General features: G+C 35.4%; 1 protein-coding gene across 4 annotated transcripts in view; it reads left to right on the top strand.

Moving 5' to 3' along the window:
- The window catches only part of LOC116343441 (serine-rich adhesin for platelets), a 70138-nt gene that overhangs the window by 39629 nt on the left and 9100 nt on the right, over positions 1-21409 (top strand). For 3 of the 4 annotated variants that reach the window (XM_031771487.1, XM_031771490.1, XM_031771488.1), the window contains exons 3-9: positions 13790-14376; positions 14464-14663; positions 14918-17680; positions 18089-18246; positions 18436-18656; positions 18916-18962; positions 19689-19985. In XM_031771487.1, the coding sequence (XP_031627347.1) occupies positions 13790-14376; positions 14464-14663; positions 14918-17680; positions 18089-18246; positions 18436-18656; positions 18916-18962; positions 19689-19985 (4273 nt within the window). The remainder of the gene's footprint in view (positions 1-13789; positions 14377-14463; positions 14664-14917; positions 17681-18088; positions 18247-18435; positions 18657-18915; positions 18963-19688; positions 19986-21409) is intronic. The other variant, XM_031771489.1, reaches the window with a different exon arrangement.

The following is a 21409-nucleotide window of genomic DNA, read 5'->3' on the forward strand; positions in this document are numbered from 1 at the left end:
TGGAAAAACAAAGATAAAAACAAACATTGTAGAAAAAACGTTGAACTCGAATACGTAGAAATATGAACCATGGTTCAAAGTCAACCAAATTTTTATATAATTTTTTGGTAAAATTTCGAAAAAAATAAATCAAATTAAATCAGATAAGAAACAAACGGCAATCATTTTTCTTTCACACACATGACATGGCCAATGGCTCATTGATAAAATGGAATGTTCGAAAACAAACAACAACAAAGCGCAGCGCGCTGTGAGAACGAAATATTGAAATTAAAGCACTAAACATCGAAAAGATCGTAGGCAATTTCACGGTAATTACAAGCTACGAACTACCAAATTATCTTACTCTCTACCCCCTCTTTTTTTTACTTTTTTGCTCGTTTACTCTTTTGCTTCGTACTTATTTCCATGATTATCAATTTTGTCATTAAGACTTGAGCTCACTGTGACAAGGTATACACAACGAAAATTATTATTTATTATCGAGATAAAATATCCTGATTTTGGTGTACTTTCAATGCTGGCGAAAAAGACAGAATGAGAGCGTACATTAAATTGTGATATTGAATGGAAAAAAAATCGCTCAAAGTTAACTCAATTCGCTCGAGATAAAATATATATATGTATATTAAAATGTGTAACAGGAATAACAACTCTCACTTTTTTTTCATTCGCGCGGTCGCGCCCATGTGCTGATAATAATTGATGTAGTGGATATGCGCACGGTTTGTCGCAATAAGCGTAAACAACTGAATACTGACCAAGGTCAACGTCGTTGGCATTATTATCTCTCCGGTTAGTGTTTGCTCGTGTGTGTGAATGCGCACACAAACATACTGAGGAGAGTGCGCTGTTGTCAATGAGCGTGTGCGCGTTGAAAAGACGGCTCACACTCAACGTGACTCTAAATTGTTGTTCATTTCATACACATCTGACTTCACTCATTCGATCGACTGTAATTAACATCAAATCAACGTCTTATATTTCGTTTGTGCGTAACCAAAAAACAGTGTCAGTTCTCAGATAGAGTTGCACCACCACAATGCCACCAAGAAAAATGATGCATGACTATTTTCGCAACCCAAAGTGTACGAAAAAAAAAATCACAAAATCTCGCCCTACCCGACCGAGAAAAAAAAACGAAATCATTACAAGTGATCTATTTTGGCTACATAAAATCGGGTACTTTATTTCACAGTAACATGGATTAAATAACCAAAACATTAATAAATAATAATGTTTTAATTTATGAACGAGAGTTAAAAAGAATTAAATATAGGAAAATATGAGGTGGAAAAAAAGCTACTGTGGCAAGAGAGCAGTCCGACAGCTGAACACAGTCTCACAACCACGTGCAGTTGAAAAACACTGCAAAAATGGATTGCATACATTAAAATTTATATATACAATACCTGCTCGCACTCTGCGTAGTAGAATATGACTCTTTGCTCTTATTTTCTCATACATTTTCCATTGTACATTTCGATGTATACATTTTCTCTTGACGTCGCCGCTTTTTTTTATTTCTTTCTTGTTCAGTGCTTCAACAAACAAAAAAGCAGTAACTCAACTCTTGTGCATAATGCATTTATGGTATTCTATAGACATCCACATAACTGGAATGGAAATTGTGTGGAGTGAAAAAAAAAATTCTTTGCCGCGAGAGTGTCAGTTCTCTTTCTTCTGGCACAAAGGTACAAAATGAATGAACAAACAAACAAACGGGCTTCAACGAAATGAAATAAAAGAAAGAAAAACCGTTCGAAGTGTTTTTACATAATATGTGCGAATTTGAGCATATTGGTTTGATGTTGGCGTTGCATGTATGCACTGATTCCATTATTATCTTTCTGTTATTGTATTGCACTTTTTCTTCTGTTTTGTTAAAAGGTCTATTTTAGAGTCACTTTTTCCGGGGCGCTTTTTTTGACGCAAACTGATTACAAAATGTAAATCACTACACACTGAATGAGAAAAAAAGGAACATGACAACCATGTATGTTCTGCCAATGGAATTTGTACCTTTTGCATATTTGTTTTGCTGTTGTGCTCGTATATCGAGAAGAAGGAAGAGAATCGGAATAATTTTGCATGTCGTTTACATGAAGATTTATTACCGTCAACGATTAATTAAATACAAATTATTCAAAGTTTATTTTCTGTTTCGCTCACAAAATTCGCTGAATAGATGTGAAGAGAGAAAAAAATTACGTTCGCTGGGCGCATCGGAATGCACAACCATGCTAACCGCTTAACACACTGATACAGTTTTTAAGCGGTTTTTGGTGGTATACATGATTCCTTCGCCGAAGTGAGTCAGTGAGCGAAATAATTTTTTTTTACCTCATGCAACCTATAAAATTGTCATCTAAAATCTATAATTATCGTCAAATCGGTACGGTAGACGCTTGGCCAAAGACAAGAAAGAGAAGTATATACGACAAACGCACGCTATACTTGAAGCGAATGAAAAAAATATAATCGAAACCCACACGGAGATCGTAATATCATTTGCTTTCACTTTTTTCGGTTTGTTTTCGAACATAATTAGTTTCTAAGTCACGAAATGGCTTCATTATGGCACATGTGTTGCATAGTCAAATGGTGTGCGGTTGTACGGCATGTGTGTCTGTGCTCAGTGCGCCTATCACACAATTCAACTTTTAATGGTTGACGCATTTAGTTTTATGTGCTTTTTGCTGTCGGTGTCTTGTTTGTGTACGAATTTTTATCAATTACGTTATTGATTTGATATCATGTCTTTTTGGTTGTTGCTCTCAATTCTTATTGCCATTTGTTTTAGCACACAGTTCGCATTGGCTGAGAAAAAGTGGTCGCCAATAAATTTATCGTAACTAAATTGCTACCGCACCGATTGATTAGACAATTTTGAATGAAGCGTGTACTATTGCAGTAATTTTTATTTGCCTGTCGCATTCAACTTGATGTGATAATGCAGACACATGGTTCAGTTTCGAAATGGCGTACGGTAGAGGATCGAATGCATGTGTATGTTTGATTATTTATCACATACATGTATCTGATATTCGCGAAATTCGAACATTACAATAAGTCCAAAATGAAATGCACCTTTAACAGGTTGATTGGCGAATTTCCCAATAATTAAATTATATATCTGTGTGTGTGTACCTGTTCGATTGGTTTTTTGTCTCCAATCGATCGAGATTCGAAATGCGACCGCGTATTTATCACATCCATTTTTGTACAAATTGATCGGCAAGCAGCAACATTTCTTCCGCAATATTCTCGAAATGAATGGAGGCAAGAACGATCTTTCTCTTTCTTCTTCTTTTTCTTTATCTATTTGGCTCTCTCTCTCTCTCTCTCTCTTTTACTCTATCTATTGTCAATATCTATTTCCGTCTATCTCTATCACAAGTCTCTGTTGCTATTTTCCCTCTTTGTCACTGTGTCATTCTGTGATAATGCAATTCGGAAACGAGGCAATTCGATCACATTTCAGTGCATATCCATTTCAGTGTGGACTCCATTAAGTGATGGAAATTATGCACTCGCGATCGAGCTCGCGCCAACGACACTGATACAGATTTTTGCATTGTTCACGATTTTGGATTATAAATGGGCATTACATAATATCATATATATTATTGATATGCAGTAGTCAAATTTGTGAATGTGAATGCTGGCTCTGCACTGTTTTTAATTGTGTGTGGCACATACACAAACATCGATTGCATAATATATATATTGTGCATATTTGACATACCGTTATGGATCTGTAGTTCCACAATTGAATTCCACTTTTTATGAAAGAGAGTTTAAACAACAACAACAAAATAGTTTCTTTAAATTTTGTTTTTCTTTCGCTTATATTGTTTTTTTTTTATTGTATCATTTTAATGCCCGTCGTCGTTGTTGTCGTCGTCGATCGAAAATCGAGTAGTGTATGGCAGGCAAATCGTGAATGCAATTATCGTTTATATAGACCTATTGCAGTCACTGTTATTGCTGCTGTCATGCTGCAACTCCAAAATATAAAGAGCCAGAAAAAAACAACACACACACAAAATTAAACGTATATCTGTATCTCTCATTTGGCATTGCGCACGAATTTCGTCCAATAATAATAATAAACGCAATGACAAGCCAAATCACAATTCCATTTTCAAATGCATTTTGGAAAGTGAATTCGATTTGGTTTGCGCGCTCGCGCCACTCATAAATGTTTTGCGAGATATCGTTCTATTTTAACAGAGAAAAAAATACGGTTTGATCTGCTATTTGGTTTGTGATACAATTCATTACATATCGAGAGAGCAAGACCAAGCCCAAAAACGATGAAAAACACACTCCGGGCTTTTGTTCCGTTTGTTTTGTCTACCAAACATCATGCTTATTTATGCCAAAAATATGCAAAAATCGTGGCGACCCAGTGCACACAATCTTGTCACACAAAACAAACTTCATTTAGCAATACAATTTGGATCTGGTAAAAAAAAAACAAAATACCACAAAATACCGAAAGAATCAAAATATTTAACGGTTAATGTTACATTATTAGCCGCTGTTTTCAGCAACAAGTTGTCCATTATGTGTGTGTGTGTCTGTGTACGGGGCTAAACCGTTCAATTAACAAATTGTTGTGTATTTTGGTTTCGGCTTGTTGTGCTCAAATCATATATAATTTCGTGGCCTGTTTGTTTTACTCTACGTGTGTGTGTTTGTCTGAAGACAAAACTCCAATAGAAAATGACAATCCATGCAATTATGTATTTACTCTGAATTTAGTTGTGTCAACATCTATCTCTCGCTCATTGCGCGATATTACAGTTTCTTTCGGCTGCGCTTTATTTTTATTGCCATAGATTTCGGCCACCATATCGGAGCACACACGAAAACAAAACAAAAAACACACACTAAAATTTGAATGCAGAAAACAGTGCGACATTCCGTTTGTTGCTACCAAATTGGAATTGCTATTGTTATATATATTTTGTCAATGAATCCACAAAATGCCCGTCTCTTTCATTTGCCAAAACCGAAAAAATTTCCAATAAATTCGTATATGTTTGGCATGCAAATCACGTCAACAGATTCATGTGTGTGTGCATGAAGCTTTTGACTAAAATAATAACTGTAATCACTAGCTGTTGTTGTTTTTTTAGTGAAAGTCAATTGCATGTGTCTGTCTTCTGTGATTGAATGCAGAAAAGCCACACGAGTAATGATATGTTAGATTCCTTTTTTACGAGTTTTATGATTGCCTTAAATATTGGCGATATTGCGTCAATTCTTTCGCGTTCCAGTTTTATGGGTCCTTTTTTCTCTTCGATCGGTTATTTCGATGTATTGCCTGAAACCAATCAATGAATTTTCATTAGTCAATACCATTTAACGACAATATTGTTGTTGTTTCGTTTTCGATTTTAATGGAAAAATAAACGGTGAATAGGCAGCTGCTGCTGTCGCTGCAATCGATTGCATGTTTTGGTCCAGTTTTCATACGTTTTATATAACACAGAATTGGGTCGATTAATGAACGAACGGTCTTTCCGTCTTGAATGTAGATCATTTTTGTTTTTGTTGCCCTCTTTTGTTCAGTCAACACCTTTGAACTCAACGCTCACATAATATGATCATTCAATCTTTGCGATGCTATTTTTTGTGTGTGCGCTCCTTCACTCCACTGACACATTGCTTATTAAAATTCCGTATAAATACTGCCAAACATGCCAGGCGCGCTAAGAGTTATGCCGACACTTTTATTTTGATTAAGATAATGGATGGCTCATTTCGCCATATTCGTGTGCAATTGAATTTTTTCACTCAAAACCAGCGCGCGCGGCACATACCGCACTCAATTTTGTAACATCGTTTCGCTTTATTTGTTTGTCATTAATCAATAATTTGTTGTATGGATGTGTATGTGTCTTTGTGCCAACATCTCTATTGAACAATCGCGTCAAAGCAACTGATTCATGGACACCCAACAACCGATCGTGTCCAAACAAATTCCCGGATTTGAATATTAGCCACGGTTTGCGCGTCTAAATGTTTTTATGTAAGAATCACACGACCAACCACTGTTTGATTGAAAACATGATGAAACCCCATCGAACACGACGTGTGTAGGCTTCAGAAAGTCAGATTTTTTTGACTGACAAATTCGATTTGGGCGATTTATAGCAATCCTTTTGATTCGAATATTGGCAGACATTACATGTGTCAATTTGAAGAATCAACCAAAGCGTAAAATGTCAAATTTTATCTTTGCATCAATCAAAGTTGGGCGAGAGCTTCTTTTACTTTTTTAACGTTTGGACATTCGGCAAATCATAGGCAAAAAAACAATTGCAAAATAAATTTGCATAGACGAAACGAATTTTATGTGATTTATTAATAAATTTTCTAGCCTCGTTGCAACGAAACTCTCCCCACATCGGTGCGAACGAAACAGCTCACACAAAGTGAATGTCAACATGTTCTATATCGGGAAAATGGAATTTCAAATATGTTGCCCTATTGAAACGAATTAATAAGCGCTCGATCGAAGAATGTGTGATCGATTCATTAATGAATGAGTTCGATTACAAAACACGCTGTAAGTGTGTATATGTTGAACAAAGAATCTTGCAAAATAAACAATGGCAATTGTGGAGAGTGTGTTATGAGTTACTTTTTTTTCATTCAAAGAAGTTGATGTCAAAATGATTGCGTTGATTTGTGATGAATGTAAAACGTCTCGATTCGGGTTACAGTTTGATGCTGTTGTTGTCGTCATTATTACTGTCACACCGCTTAAGTTAGCAGAAGAAGAAAAAAAAGCCCCTGAACCGAATGTCAGTTTATGCGACTAATTTTGAATTGATTCATTCAATTAGACAAACATATGTTGTCGTGCGACCGTTTGAAAAGTGCAAAAAAATGCCGATTGAGAGCAACACATGTGACGAGTGTTTATTTCGATCTTAATTTTGCTTTACATTTAATTACATGTTCGAGTGTGATTCTGTCAAATAGATGAAAAACTTGTTCGCGCAATGGTGCTGCCGCAAAAAAAGCGTATTGAAACCAAGCCAAATTAAGTTTGTTTGTACGTAATTTCCTGTGGTTAACGATGCTTAATATACAGTAACTATGGTTTTCAAATTCGCTGTCGAACAATATGCAAAACAATAATAAAGAAATGCGAAATGAAAACGAGAAAAAAAGCGCACAACATGGTGTTGAAGGCTACCGTTTAACATTTCTCTTACATTATTTTCTGGATCAATATGCGCGCATTGTTGCATGATTTGAATGCGAAATGAATCGATACCATCCATTAATCACACATATGAATGTGAAATATAACGAATATGGAAACAAACACATTATAAGTACACACACGCTCGATGGAAACGGTTTAATGAGTAGAACGGTCTGTAGCTTTTACTTTCAATACAATAGCTACTTAACATGGGCGATAGCAAACAGAACTATCTATCAGATGCAAACACACACACACACCGGAAAGAGTCACATTTGAAATGAATGTTCGAATGAAAGTAGTTATCATGACTGGCACATCGTCAGTTTCATGGCCGAGAAATGAAAATGTGCAGCATTTGCGAAAATAATTACAAACTCTTTTTGAACTTTCCACCGATCTGCTCGGTTTTCAATGAGAAAGATTGAGCCTTTATGTGGTTATTGTTGAACAGCCATGCATGGTTAAGCCATTTTGATTACTTCCGAAATGTGGAAAGAAAAAAAAAGCCCACCACATCACGAGTTCAGTGTAAAAGTACAGAATTGTATTGTTGATCCTTTTCCCACCTTCGATTAGATTAACGAAAGATGAACACACTGCAAAACTCTCTTTCAAAAATTATTCAATTATCAAATTTAACCGACATGTATATGTCAAAGTTATTACATCGTTTTCATATCTCGATGCAAAAAAACACTTTGTGCTTGATCTCTTTTCACATCAAATTAAATCGTCGTCATCTCTATTTTGTCGAAAAGTAATTCTCTTCTCGTGGAATCATGTGTGTGTGTGTGCGCGAGATATATACGAATGCATCACAAAGTCGTGATCGAATGAAAATGCACGTGTTGCATACATTGTCATAATCACATCATTCGTGGCAGCGACGTCATCCATTAAACAAAATTGCCAATTGCATAAAATTACCGCATTTTATCAGATCGGCGTGCTTAACTCCAGCTAGTTTCCATTTTTGATTGTGTGATGTGTGGCTTTTTTCGGCGAGTTTCTACTTCTTTGTTTTCGCTTTTTTTTGTTGTTGAAATGTTTGATATTTTAACTTTTGATTTAGATCGTAATAATCCATTCATTCACGTACCTGTTTCATGTCGATTTAATATACTTTTACCGTAGATTTGTGTGATGTGTATTACTACCGGACTTCTGCAATCGTGATCAAAATACATAATGGGCAATTGTGTACGTTGCACGGCTTATCATGTATTCGTCTCCGAAAAAAAAATATATATAACAATTATTATAGTCGCCCCTCGTGCCGTCTTTCAATTTTCGGCTACCAAACTTAGTGAAATCTTTGCTTTTGCTGTTGTCCATTTAAATGTGCATGTTGCCACCGTTTGCGGTTTGCGCATGAAATTATTTATTTTTTTTCTTTATTACGGCCCACATTCAAATCAAAACTCGAGGTCAATTCAAAATCGTGATTCTGTTTTATTTCGTATTTGGAATCTTGCGATGCAAATATCGCCAAAAAACCAACAACAACAAATAATTTGGTTTGTCAAATCGCAAAAAGCCAAAATGCAATTATCTAATCATTTCCTTTTATAAACACACTCATACCAATCTGTCGCACGGCGGAAGAAATATTTCTTTCTGTTTGTGTTTTCGGTGTGTGTTAAACAAGTCAACATATTGTACAAAAACAAAAGGCTTTTTATTAAGCAAATGCATTTAAAAACGCCCACGGCACATTTTACATTTAACGAATTTAAGTACATTATGCGCGCGACAAAATAGAAAACCAATTTTCTGTATGTCTTTGTGCATTGTTTTTGTTTCAAATTCCGCTGGACTGAAATAGAAATTTTTAACGAAAAAAAAACCACAACAACAACAGTAATCAGAAGAAAAATTATGGAAAAATACAGAAAAATATTTATTTAGAAAACAAAAAAAAAGAATCCGTTGTTTGTGTGTATCGAAAAGGTTGACTGGTTGCGTTGTAGTCATATGCACATATTTTTCTGACATGGTTTTCAGGCTTTCATTTGTCACGTTCTTTTCGTCTATCCAGACCCGAAATCTTTTCTACGACGACGTACGAAAAAAAAAGTATCGACACATTCAAGAAATGTGTGCACAAGCGAGTATCGTGAGAGATTTAAATTCATTTACGAATATTACATAGCAATAAAGTACTTTTACTTTAAGCTGGCACAAAACACACACACACATCGATTTAATTCACCTACGTAACTTTGGAAGGAATAACACACGAATTTATGGAAGAAAAAAAAACTAGAGAAAAATTATGCAGATAAAACATTTGCTGTGAATACGTTCTCCAATAATGTTTGAGCCAATAATATGAAAACGAAAACAAAAAAAAATGGTGTATGTTCATGTTTCGATAAATATAATAAATCCTTTCCATTTCAAATGATTTTTCTGGATTTCCTCAACTCTGCCGCCCGTCAATTTAAAACGCCTTTTTTTCGAAATGTGTTCAATATTAATACACCAACGATAATTTCGTTTTATCAGTTTAAGCACGGTATTAATGTAACAATTTCCTTCTTTTAGCGCAACAGAATAAAATCGGAGATTATTAACGCATAAAATCAAATGAAATGAATACTTTGAAATCGCCTTATAATTTTTTTATTATGCACAAATAAAATCATGCATTTATGACTTATTGAAATCAAAAGTGATCCAGTTATAAAACAATCTGCTCTTTCTTTCTCTCGTCACTTTGAATTTGGACAAGTCTAAAGAAATTGATTGCACAATTTCGCATAATCATTTAATCGGATACAAAAGAATGCTGGCGCGCAAAAATGAACAGAAGAAATAAAAAAATAATTCCATTTATTTACGGAATAAAAAAAGAAAGTAGAAAAACGCACGAAAAAAAAATATAAATAATAATCGCGCGCTCGACTTTAATTAAACTGGTTCAGTATTTCAAGTGATTTCAATGAGAGTCGTTTATTCGAATTATCGTCGGTGAAACAATCACGTTATTGCTGCCTTTTTTCAGCATAAAAAAAGGTAACCGATTTCATTTCTTTCGCGCGCAATTTCTCAGTCTCTTGCGCGCCGCACACCATTCAGAAAAACTTAAACTCCGCTCGGCTTATTAATAAGATCAGTGAAAATTCAACACACCATAATAATTGCTTTGGCTCAATTTGAATCAAAACATATTATTATTAATCAGATTTTTGCCATATTATTTCATTTCTTCGTTCTGCTTGTACTTCCAGCGAGCCTATTCAATGGTAATATGATGAGATGACGTGTATAAATTTCAATTTCGAATACGCAATCGCATTTGAGTTCACATACTCGATTTCGATTGTGATTGATTTGATCGTACAATGATTGACATTTAATCGAACTATTGTATCTAAACAAAGAGAGAATGATATGAACATTTATACATGTATGGAATTTTCTCTCCTCCGCACAATATCCAAACGAGGACCAACAAGCGCGCGTGGCCAAAGACTTTTGACTACATATTGTGTTGGAACTCATTTTGACACATGGAATTATGATGGATATCAATAAAAGCGTGACCTTATTCTTTGACTCAATTTGGAGGTCATTTCAACGCTACTCTGCAGTCTGCATTGTTTATACAACAACAAATACCCTTTCATTTTATTTTTTTCGTTACTCTCATGCTATATCTATCTCGCTCGGGGCTAATGACAACGATGACGAAAACAACAATCGTTAACACAGACCTTTTGCGTTGTTGTTGCTATTGTTTTTGCGCAAAATTCGTGACAATTTCGCACGTTCTTCGAAATTTTCCCGAACTGCAATCAACTGCGCAATATAAATGCGGTCCGACTGAAAAAATAAAATAATAATCATAAATCGTGCTAAATTCATAACATTTATCTATTAATTGTTATGAACGGGGGAGAGAAGAAGAAAAAAATACACTAATGAACTACAATCGACGCTAAATATGGCACTAATTTTTCTGCAAATGCATTATTTTCGCTCGATAAATCGGAGCACGATCGTGCACAATCAATGACTTGGGCATTGTTTTTTTTTTCTCTTTCAAACGAGTTTTTGTTCCTTGCATTTTGCGCCTAATTATTTCTAATTGAAAGCAAGGAAAAGTCAATTTCAATCTGAATCTATTTCCGAGCACATAAAACAAGAATTATTAAAAACTGAATGTTTATGGAACGATTAATTGATTTGCCACAAATTTGTGTATTATATCAATCATAACTGCAGCATTGTTATTATAGTGTGTTCGAGTTGGAAATGCCTACGCTTTCAGAAAAAAAAAGAGTTGCCTTCAAGGGACTTAATTACTAATAATAATAAAAAATGAATAATTGTAAACTCGATAGGAATCGATTGTACCATTCAGATTTATTGCGGTATGTTTTTTTTTCTTCATTGCAATAAAACTGCATAAAAGTTTGCAAATTACCTTCACATTTTCGTTATATTTAGTGTGTTCAATCATGCATATCATTTATGTAGATTTTTTTTTCATCATTGTTGAAAGTGCATATTTTTTGTTACTTCTTCGCATCTCAAGCCAAACGATTCACTCTCCGCATTTCCGAAATTTTTATATTCAAATTGTGATGTGTTTTTTCCTCTTCATCTTCGAGGAGCTCGGTTTTTTGTTCATGCAATATCAATATTATCGTTTGTGAGCAAATAAGAGACCGCGCACGTTATAAACGAACTCTGATGACCTTCACGCAATTGAAAACAAACAAATAAACACAACATGGTTTTCTAACCTACTTGTTTATTTATATCGTTTTCAATTTACGATGAATATCTCTCGTTTTTTGCTCTTTTGCCGAATTGCAAGTGAGAGATGTGTTTGATTATTGCGCTAGTTGAAATATATGAACGAACTGAAGAACGACCGCAACAAAATAAATAAATAAATATAAATCACTTGTGCCTTTAAGGCGTAATTAGCATACCGTTATACCACGAAATTCAAAACTGAATGCCATTGTAAAGAACATAAGATAGAGAGCGATTTATAAATGTGGCCATATAGTAAATTGAAAAGATGCTGAAGAGTGACTCCGATCGAGTGAAGAAAAAAAAACCACCACTGTCACTTGGTTTTGTGATCAGTCGCGAATTCAACGCGTACATAACACACACATACATGGTTAAGCATTTACGCGAACACAGCCAGCGGCATAATTGAAACACTAATGATATTTTTTTCCCTCTAAATCGGTTGTGATTCGAATTTTTCAATTGCGACACAGAACCTAATTATTCGTACACATTATACGTTTTGGTTCAATGAAGAGAACATGTGACACCGAGCTCTGGCAAGTACAATCGACAAAAACAACAACAATTCAAAGTTCACAAATTCCAATTTTTTTCCGCCACAACATATATGCAATATTGAAGTGTTTGAAGCCGAAAAAAACAACACCCGTCAACTGTCTCCAAGCCAAAAGAAACCGAACTTTTTTTATTATTAATGTGGATTGAACCTTGTGTATGTGTGATTTTTAAAAGCATTTGCGGTTTTTCGGGCTTTTAAAACCGAATATTCTTTATCAATGCATTAATCAGTTGATGCATGAAGTAATGCATTTTGATCAAAGCAGCGCTTCTCCTTTGTTTGTATGTTGTTCATTGGGTGTCATCATTGTTGTTGTTTGGCAATTGAAAAAAAGAAGAAGAAAAAAAAGCAATCAATTTGAACGCTTTTTCGAGAGAGTGAGAAAAAACCTATGGCAAAATGTCGTCTCAATGTGACAAGTCAAGGTGGATGCTTCGAACGATGGTTTTGTAATGAGACATTAAATGAACCGAAAATGTACATGCTATATAATGTCTTAAACACCTTTTCTATCTAAATATTCTAGTCAAAATCGGCGCGATGAGAAAATTCATTCGAGCAAAACAACAAAAGGAATCTATCGAAATCGAAGCGCGAGTTGCAATGAGTTATTGTGGCTTTTGACGATGTATTGCATTCAAAATCCAATCGATTGTGTTTTTATTTCATTTTTCGACACCACACGATAAATCTTTCTGCGCGATGGCACCATACAATATATGTTGACTTTTTGTCAGTGTGTGTATGTATGAACGAAACACATTTGCGAATATTCTTCAATTTTTTTTTCGCTGCTTAAATGTCGCCTACAATGTGCGCATTTCTTGTTTTCAATATATCGATGTATATCCTTTCGCAATATCGACGAGATGGAAGAGTAAAAAAAGCTAAACTCCGAATGAAACACCAAATTCGTGCATATGTCTGACAATTGCATTGACAACATTATAACACGAATGGTTGTTCGACGGGTTTGTTTGCGCACAACAAACATGAATAATGATAACGAATCATTGATGCAAAACAAGATGTGTGTATAAATTGAGTAGGTGCAATGGCAAACAACATCATCGTCTTCACACAGAAATTTCAATTTGAATTGTGAATTTATTGCGTTGAATATATGTTAAAACATGCTCGTCTGTTTTATTTCAAATCATTTGACTTTGTTTAACCATCTTGACTAACATCAAGTTTACAATTTTTTTTTCTATTTTCAGAGCATCTAACAGCGTATGCACAATCGAGACGACCGTCGACAATAGCACGATCGTTGGGCGTTAATCCAAAAGGGTCAGCAACGTCCGACGCATTTGAGTGTCCCGAAGAGTTTGGTTATTATCCACATCCGTCCGATTGTTCACAATATTATGTGTGCGTATTTGGCGGTGCATTATTAGAGAGCTGTACGGGCGGATTGATGTATAGTCATGAATTGCAAACGTGCGATTGGCCAAGAAATGTGGGATGCGAACAACCATCATCCGATGAAAATGTGTCGCCAAATGGTTCTGGCCGTGATTTGAATGGGCGACAACAACAACATCAGCAACAGCAACAGCATGACGCTTATCAAGTAGTGCCAAATAAATTCCGATTTTCATCGGTATCATCAACACCGCAAACCGAACGGTTTCCGGATTCAATACCAGTGCGACAATCATCGGTGGCCCCAGTTACACCGCAAACATATTCACCAATTTCAAATACATTACCACCACCGCCCGAATTGCGTGTCGTTCAACCAAATCCAGTCATCACATCACGAGGACAACCAAAACCATTGGACAACATTGATATCGCCAAGGTAAGGAAATGGTTGATTTCATGTTTTTCACCTTCTTATTTTTTGATGCAATGATTAATTTATATCACTACTTTTATGTACACACAGTTGTACGAAGCTCACGACACATTACCACCGATCGAGGAAGAAGAATCTGATCGCCAACAGAGAGTGTATCGTGGACAGCCGAACACCGTTGGCCAGGTTCAACGCGATCGAGACGGTTTAATCACGCAACATGTTAATGCATTGCCCAGCCACGGTAAAGTCGGATCATTTTCATTCGGGTCGCAAATCAATCAACACAGGTAAGTCGGGAATATTTTGCTTTTTTCATTCTTTCTTTCTTGTTTGTTTGCTTGTGTTTGCAATGAATTTTATCTTTTAATCTCTCACACGCATACACACACGAACGCAATAAAAAAAATAAAAATTCATTATGCCATGAGAGAATCATATTACATTGACATATCTCGTAATTTTTTTTTTATAAATTTGAAACACCACCAACAACAACAAATTAAACAATAAAAAAATAATAACTTACATTGCTCATGCGTAGTGACATACCGGACGTTGTTTCTATTGACATAACTGACAATAAAATTGAAACACACACGCCAAATCATTCAGACCGCAAAAAACGTGACGTTAGCGCTGACACAGCTTCGACAACAACGACAACGACACCACAAAATCGACGACACGATGACGATCAGGCAACGTCAAATGATGGTAATGAATCAAGTGACAACAAAAAATATGATGAAAACGGCAATGACGACAGTGAAATTGTGGAGTTTGGCAAAAGAACGGTACGACAATTACGACCGCCGCCACCACCATTGGCACCATGGCAATTTGCGGACACTTTTAATATACAAAATGATCCGCGATTGCATTCTACCTCACGCGCTCAACAACATGCCGGCCATTTCCAAAGAGATACAGAACTAAGCAGTGTTAACTATAATTCATTTCTAACGCCACCGGGTAGCGCATCACGGGCTAATGACTTTTACAAAAATGAAAATACATTTTATCAATTGCCATCGTTCAAACAAACTGAGTACAATCCGTACGGTAATCCGTATGGAAATTTTAAAACTTCCGCACCAAATGCCGTCACTACCGAATTCAATTCACCAAAACCGTATACACTTCATACGACATTCAATGTTGGCGATGCTCAAACGCATTTTAAACCATCAAAACTTGTGTCGCAAGCACCATTTTATCCAGTTGTATCGAATAATGGTGAACCAAAACCGGTGATACCAAAACTACAAAATTCGGGCGCAATTTCAAGTTCATCGTCGATTGCCGGCGATGTGGACAGTTTACCGGAGAACTTTTCCTATTATCACATGGGAAATGGTGTTCAAGTTAAACAAGAATTTAATCGTCATCAATCACAACAGCAATCGATTCAACAAGTTCCGAAATCGGTTCCACAACAACCGAAACCGCCAATTTACTATTTAGACAAACCGACAAAAATCTTAAGTGCTTCAACACCAAAAACTCATTATGTGCATATTAGCACCGTTGGAGGGTTTCTCAATAATAATCCCACTGCATACACAGCCATCAATCACAATAATAACAACAATAATAATAATAACAATAAAAAATCAAAAATACGGCCACCAAACACCGAGAAATACAATGATTACACACATCGACCCGTCTACCGTGAACAGGCCGCTGTGCATGAGAACAATCAAAACAATAATAACATTTACAATAGCGGTAATCTTTACAATGTACAGGAAAATACGGACATTTCACCATATTACAATCCATTGATTTCACAAAGACCAACGATCGCAACATCAATTGTTACAACGCAAAAACCATTGTTCAACAATGAATTGGCATTTTCAAATTTTCAACAAAAATCACCGAAACCACTCTATACGTATGAAGTGACCACCGATGATAATCGATCAGCCGAAAAGTCCAAAGGATTTTATATTACGCAAACGGTTAAGGATCCAAATGTTGAGAAATTTCCGCGGCCAGCAATTAAACTACAGCAAGCACAAGATCCCACCAAAAACTATGAATCATCAAATAAAAATTACAATCTACAACCGCAAAAGAATTACGAAACGGCTGTTTTGATTGGGGCCAAAAAGCGACCACCAATAATTGGACCACAAGTTGGTGTTAATTTTGATTTCAATAAATTTGTATACGATATCCGTGAATCGCAACATAAACCAAAACCGACACCAAAATACAATGCAATCGCTCGGCCAGTTCAATCATCGGATACCGTTTTAATTCGACCGCAAAATAAACCATTATCAAAGAAAATTCAAACGACCACACCAAGCCCAGACGATTATTATTACGATGTTGATGACGATGAACCGACAACCGTACATAAACAAAAAGAATCCTTTGCAACAACCACAACGGTAAAGCATTCAACACCGTTGGCCGTTGAATACACAACGAAACCAGTGAAAACGAATTATATTAATAGTTTTTCAGTGCCACACATTATAAGCACACCACAATACGAAACAACGTATAAATCAAAAGATCCAAAACTCGAAGAAGAGTATTATGAATACGAAGAAGATGATGATACGAGTGACATAAAAATGCCACCACAAAATGTGTCAAAGTTCATGCCGATGTCAGAAACAGCAGCACCTCGTCCATATTTAACCACCGCCAAAGCACTTACGATTGTAACACAAAAACCACTAACAACATTGGCATCGACAACGGCGAAAAAGCACAGCACAACAACCTTCGATCGATTGCATTATCCAAAGAACGACGCCGAAACAACATCACCGATACCGGCAATCATCAAATTGCCCGCAGACAATTTCCAAGGTGCACGACAACACGATCAGCATCATCATCATCATCAAACGGATATTCCACGTTATTTAAATCAATCAACATTACGACCGTATACATCGCGTACGCGAAGTAAAACGACCAATTTATCAGTGAAACCATCAAAAGCGCCAAAAATGCACATTAAAACCACATCGAAAACATCGAGCACATCGTCAAAACATACGACACAATATACAAGTGAAACATCACCGTCGACAACAACAACGACGTTGACTACAACAAGCACACCCAAGACAAAGACATTCACGATCCGTGCCAAACATAACAATTTCAATACGGCCAAAGGACAACAACAACCACATTCGCAATCACAATCACAATCGCAATCGACTAATACAAATTCAAATCGCTGGAAACAAGCAAACAAAGCGCAAAAAGCACAACGCACAAATGCACTGAAAAAGAACTTATGGGAACTTGACGAACGCCTACCAAACAGGTATCTACGCATAAAAAAACCAACCACACACACATACAAATCTAATTAAGCGTTCATTACCAAACCCATTACCATCAATTTAATAACAATAAAAAAAATCATAACAAACATACATTACGTAACCATCATACACTCACCATCTCTCCAATTTCATGCCAAACAAACCATTTTCATTACCATCGCGACTAACACTGACAATATATACACTTACAAAATGGGACTACTTACATGACATTCAAAAATAGAACACGTGAATATAAAGAGAAAAGAAACCCAATTCATGCTTCTTCATTTCCCACCATTTAATCGTTTTCTGATCGTTTTTGATTTGCCGTTATTTGTTATTTTGGTTCTTTTTTTTATACTTACTTTCGTTTCGTATTTTCACATGTTCCGTTCCGACAACAGAGTTGAATCATCTTCACAATTACCACCGGCTCCAGAAAGCAATCGAAACTATTACAATGCAACAAGCAATCAAGAGTACAATAACCCAACGCAATATAATTCGTATTTCTCCGTGTATGATGATGAAGCCGAAGACACCGGCGATCTCTACAGAGATGGTAAGTGGTTCGATGAACTCAATCACTCGACTCATTCGATTGACTTGTCGAACTTGCACTTTGATTTTCATCGGCTATTCGTTTTTTCCTTTTCGTTGTTATTGCCGGTTGTATTTTCATTTTCTTTCTTTTTCTCTTTCGTTTTTCATTGCTTTTATTTTCGGTTCGATTTTTGCGTGTGAAATTTAGATTACCCATCACAATACAATAATAACCGGAATCCATCGCAACCGAAATACGTGCAAACCACATATCGACCAAGCACAACGTTAACCACTCAAACACAACCAACATCGACGAAAATTATTGCACCGCAACAAACGTACATCGGACAATCGAAACCAAATTATGAGCAAGCACCAACACACGAAGCATACAATCCCGAATATGATGAGGCTCTTGTAGCACAGGTATATAATTTTTCTACTGAGAAAAAAAAATACACATTTTTAATTGGCTCCAAGAAATATCAACAGACAGAATCACTTTATCTTGAGAAGAATTAATTTTAAAAAACACTCTCTTTGAATACATAAACAATCGACTTTATCTCATTTAATATAAAGAGAAATTTAAATATTTGATTCAGTTATTTAAAGAGTTTTATCGTCTTTCTCCAATTATTATTTCTCATTTTCTGTATTTCCATCTCATTTTTCGTTCGCGTAGCTTGAAGCCGATAATGAATACGATCAACCGACAAAGACGCAAATTCGGTAAGTTTTGTTTCATAATGTATATTCCCTATCTCGTTCCTTTTTTTGCATTAATTCAACTAAAAATTCGTAAATTGCTCATAAATTTTTGTGTCCTTCTGATAAGAATTTTTTTTTTTGTTATTGCGATATGAGCATTAAATGTCTATTTTTTTTATATATAATTGTAATGTGTATTAATATGTTTGTTGCGTAAATCAGAAAAAAAAACAAACACACCACCAACAACAAAAGCAACAAAAATTGTTTTATCATTTTAAAAATTTGTTGAGATTAATTGTTATTTGTTTGTGATTAATCCTGATATTAATCATATGTTGATAGTTGATTTGTTTTTTTATACATATGTACGTAAATGGTTCAATTAGATCATCAAACCACATCGAATTTAGAGATTTGCAGTGTAGAGTTTTTCGTTTGAAAAAAAGTTGTCTTTCATAAATAGGTCGTTGTTATTTTTTGTTGGGTAAATATTAAATTAGCAAGAAAAAAACCAATTCCATTTCGAAGCGATTCATCAATGGGCACAAACACTCTTTTGCAACGAGAATTCATTGTTGAACTTATTTAGAAAAATTAGATTTAGAAAAATTCTTCATTTTTTTTTTTGGAAAATATTTACATTAAAATTTAAATTTCGAGCTTTGCTGAAGCCCGTTAGAACAAGAGAACATGATCACTAATCAAAAGTCCATACCAAATGTCCACTGACTCCAATCTGTATAGGGATGAACAAATCGATCAAAATGAATTTGATTTAGACTTTGTAACCGATCGGTTTATATTGTCGTCGACAATACGCGCACCAATTCGGCCGGAATTATTCACACTCCCCGAAGCGTTTACATCGAAGCCAAGTCAATTCACTGAGCCAAAAACAACAACAACAACTACAACACAACCAACTGCCACCCTAACGCCAACCACAACCATCGAATCGATAACCACACAGTATGACATGGAATTCGATACAACAACAGTGGCCCCACAAACACAACCACCAACTAGTTCTGAAGCGGAAAGGTAGAAATTGTCTATAGAAACGAAAAGTCGTTTTATTTTCTAGTTTTCAAAACCAAAAATTCACAATTGCAAATTGCAGTGCAGCAATTCATTCTCAAATTCCATCTTCCACAAACATACACCCATACCAAAAACCATTTTTTTTTCTCTCTCTTTGATCCCACATATGGTAACTGTGAATTGAAACGCTCATTTTGTCATTATTCAATTGCATTTCTTGGCCGTAAATTTCGAGTGACCATAATATACATACACACCATATCTCGTGTCGGCTTCGAATTCGCAAGCAAATGATCGATTGCATTCATAAAATGAATAAAACTGAAATTTCACTTGATGATGGCTGGATATTTGTCAAACAAAGTGAGAAGTGTTTCAATTCAATTGTGATTGTAATCGTCTCATTTCCGCTTTTTTACAACTTTCCTTGAATGTTAGGCTTTTTTCATCGCTTTTTCGCTTTCATTTTTTTTTAATCTTTGCCAATCATTTTGTTTACTAATCTCTTGCTGTCGTTGGGCTAGCGAGCATAGTTTTTTTTTTGTTTGAATAACAATGGATGGACTCCACTTACACATGTGATTTTGTTTGCCATTTACGCTACGTTTTTGCTTTGAATAATCTCGATTGTTGTTTTTTTCTGTTCGAGAGAAAGAACAGGGATTTTTGAAAGACATACTACATATACCATGCTAGTCAATAAACATAATTCTTTTTTTGGCTAAATTCAAGCATTTTTTTGGTATTTTATTGGTTTGGATCATTTTGGGAAATCAGTTAAAAATTTACCTAGCATTTAAGTTTAATACAATCTATACTGGCATGGTAGTGAGAAAAAAAAACATATATTTTTTTAGAATCTCATCGTTTAATCTCCATTGTATAAAAAATCCCCCCGAAAAAAACCGCGACACAACCGGATTGTAGATGTACGCGATAACCATTTGCTAATACAATTGCGTACACGGAATGGAATCGTTTGGAACAAAACGAACGGTAAAGAAGTTGGATAGGGTCAGAAATAATGTGTCATCCCCAAAATAGCGGTGATCATTTCTTCGTATTAATTTTGTGAGGGCTTTGCCATTGACATTCTCTGTCTATCTCTCATACACCCCCATACATTCCATCAAATCATCGGTCTCATCAATTCATGTCATCATTCGTTTGTGTCATTGCCATACATGAATTGCACCAAAGAATAACGAAAAGAATCATTAAATGAAAGATGCTGCAAAATGCTGCTTGAAAATTTTTAGTGGCGAATGTTCAAAATAATTCTTTATCTGTCTCTTTTTTTTCGAAGAGGATCTTTTTCATAATAACTTTGTTCAACTATTATTTTTTTTTTTCATTTTCAAAAAACACATAAAAAAATCAAAATCAAACAACATTCAAACAAAATGTCGTTGAACGGTTTTACA

This window comes from Contarinia nasturtii, unplaced genomic scaffold (assembly GCF_009176525.2).
Source record: "Contarinia nasturtii isolate CC-2019 unplaced genomic scaffold, AAFC_CNas_1.1 Cnas_scaffold_993, whole genome shotgun sequence".
Lineage (NCBI taxonomy): Eukaryota > Metazoa > Arthropoda > Insecta > Diptera > Cecidomyiidae > Contarinia > Contarinia nasturtii.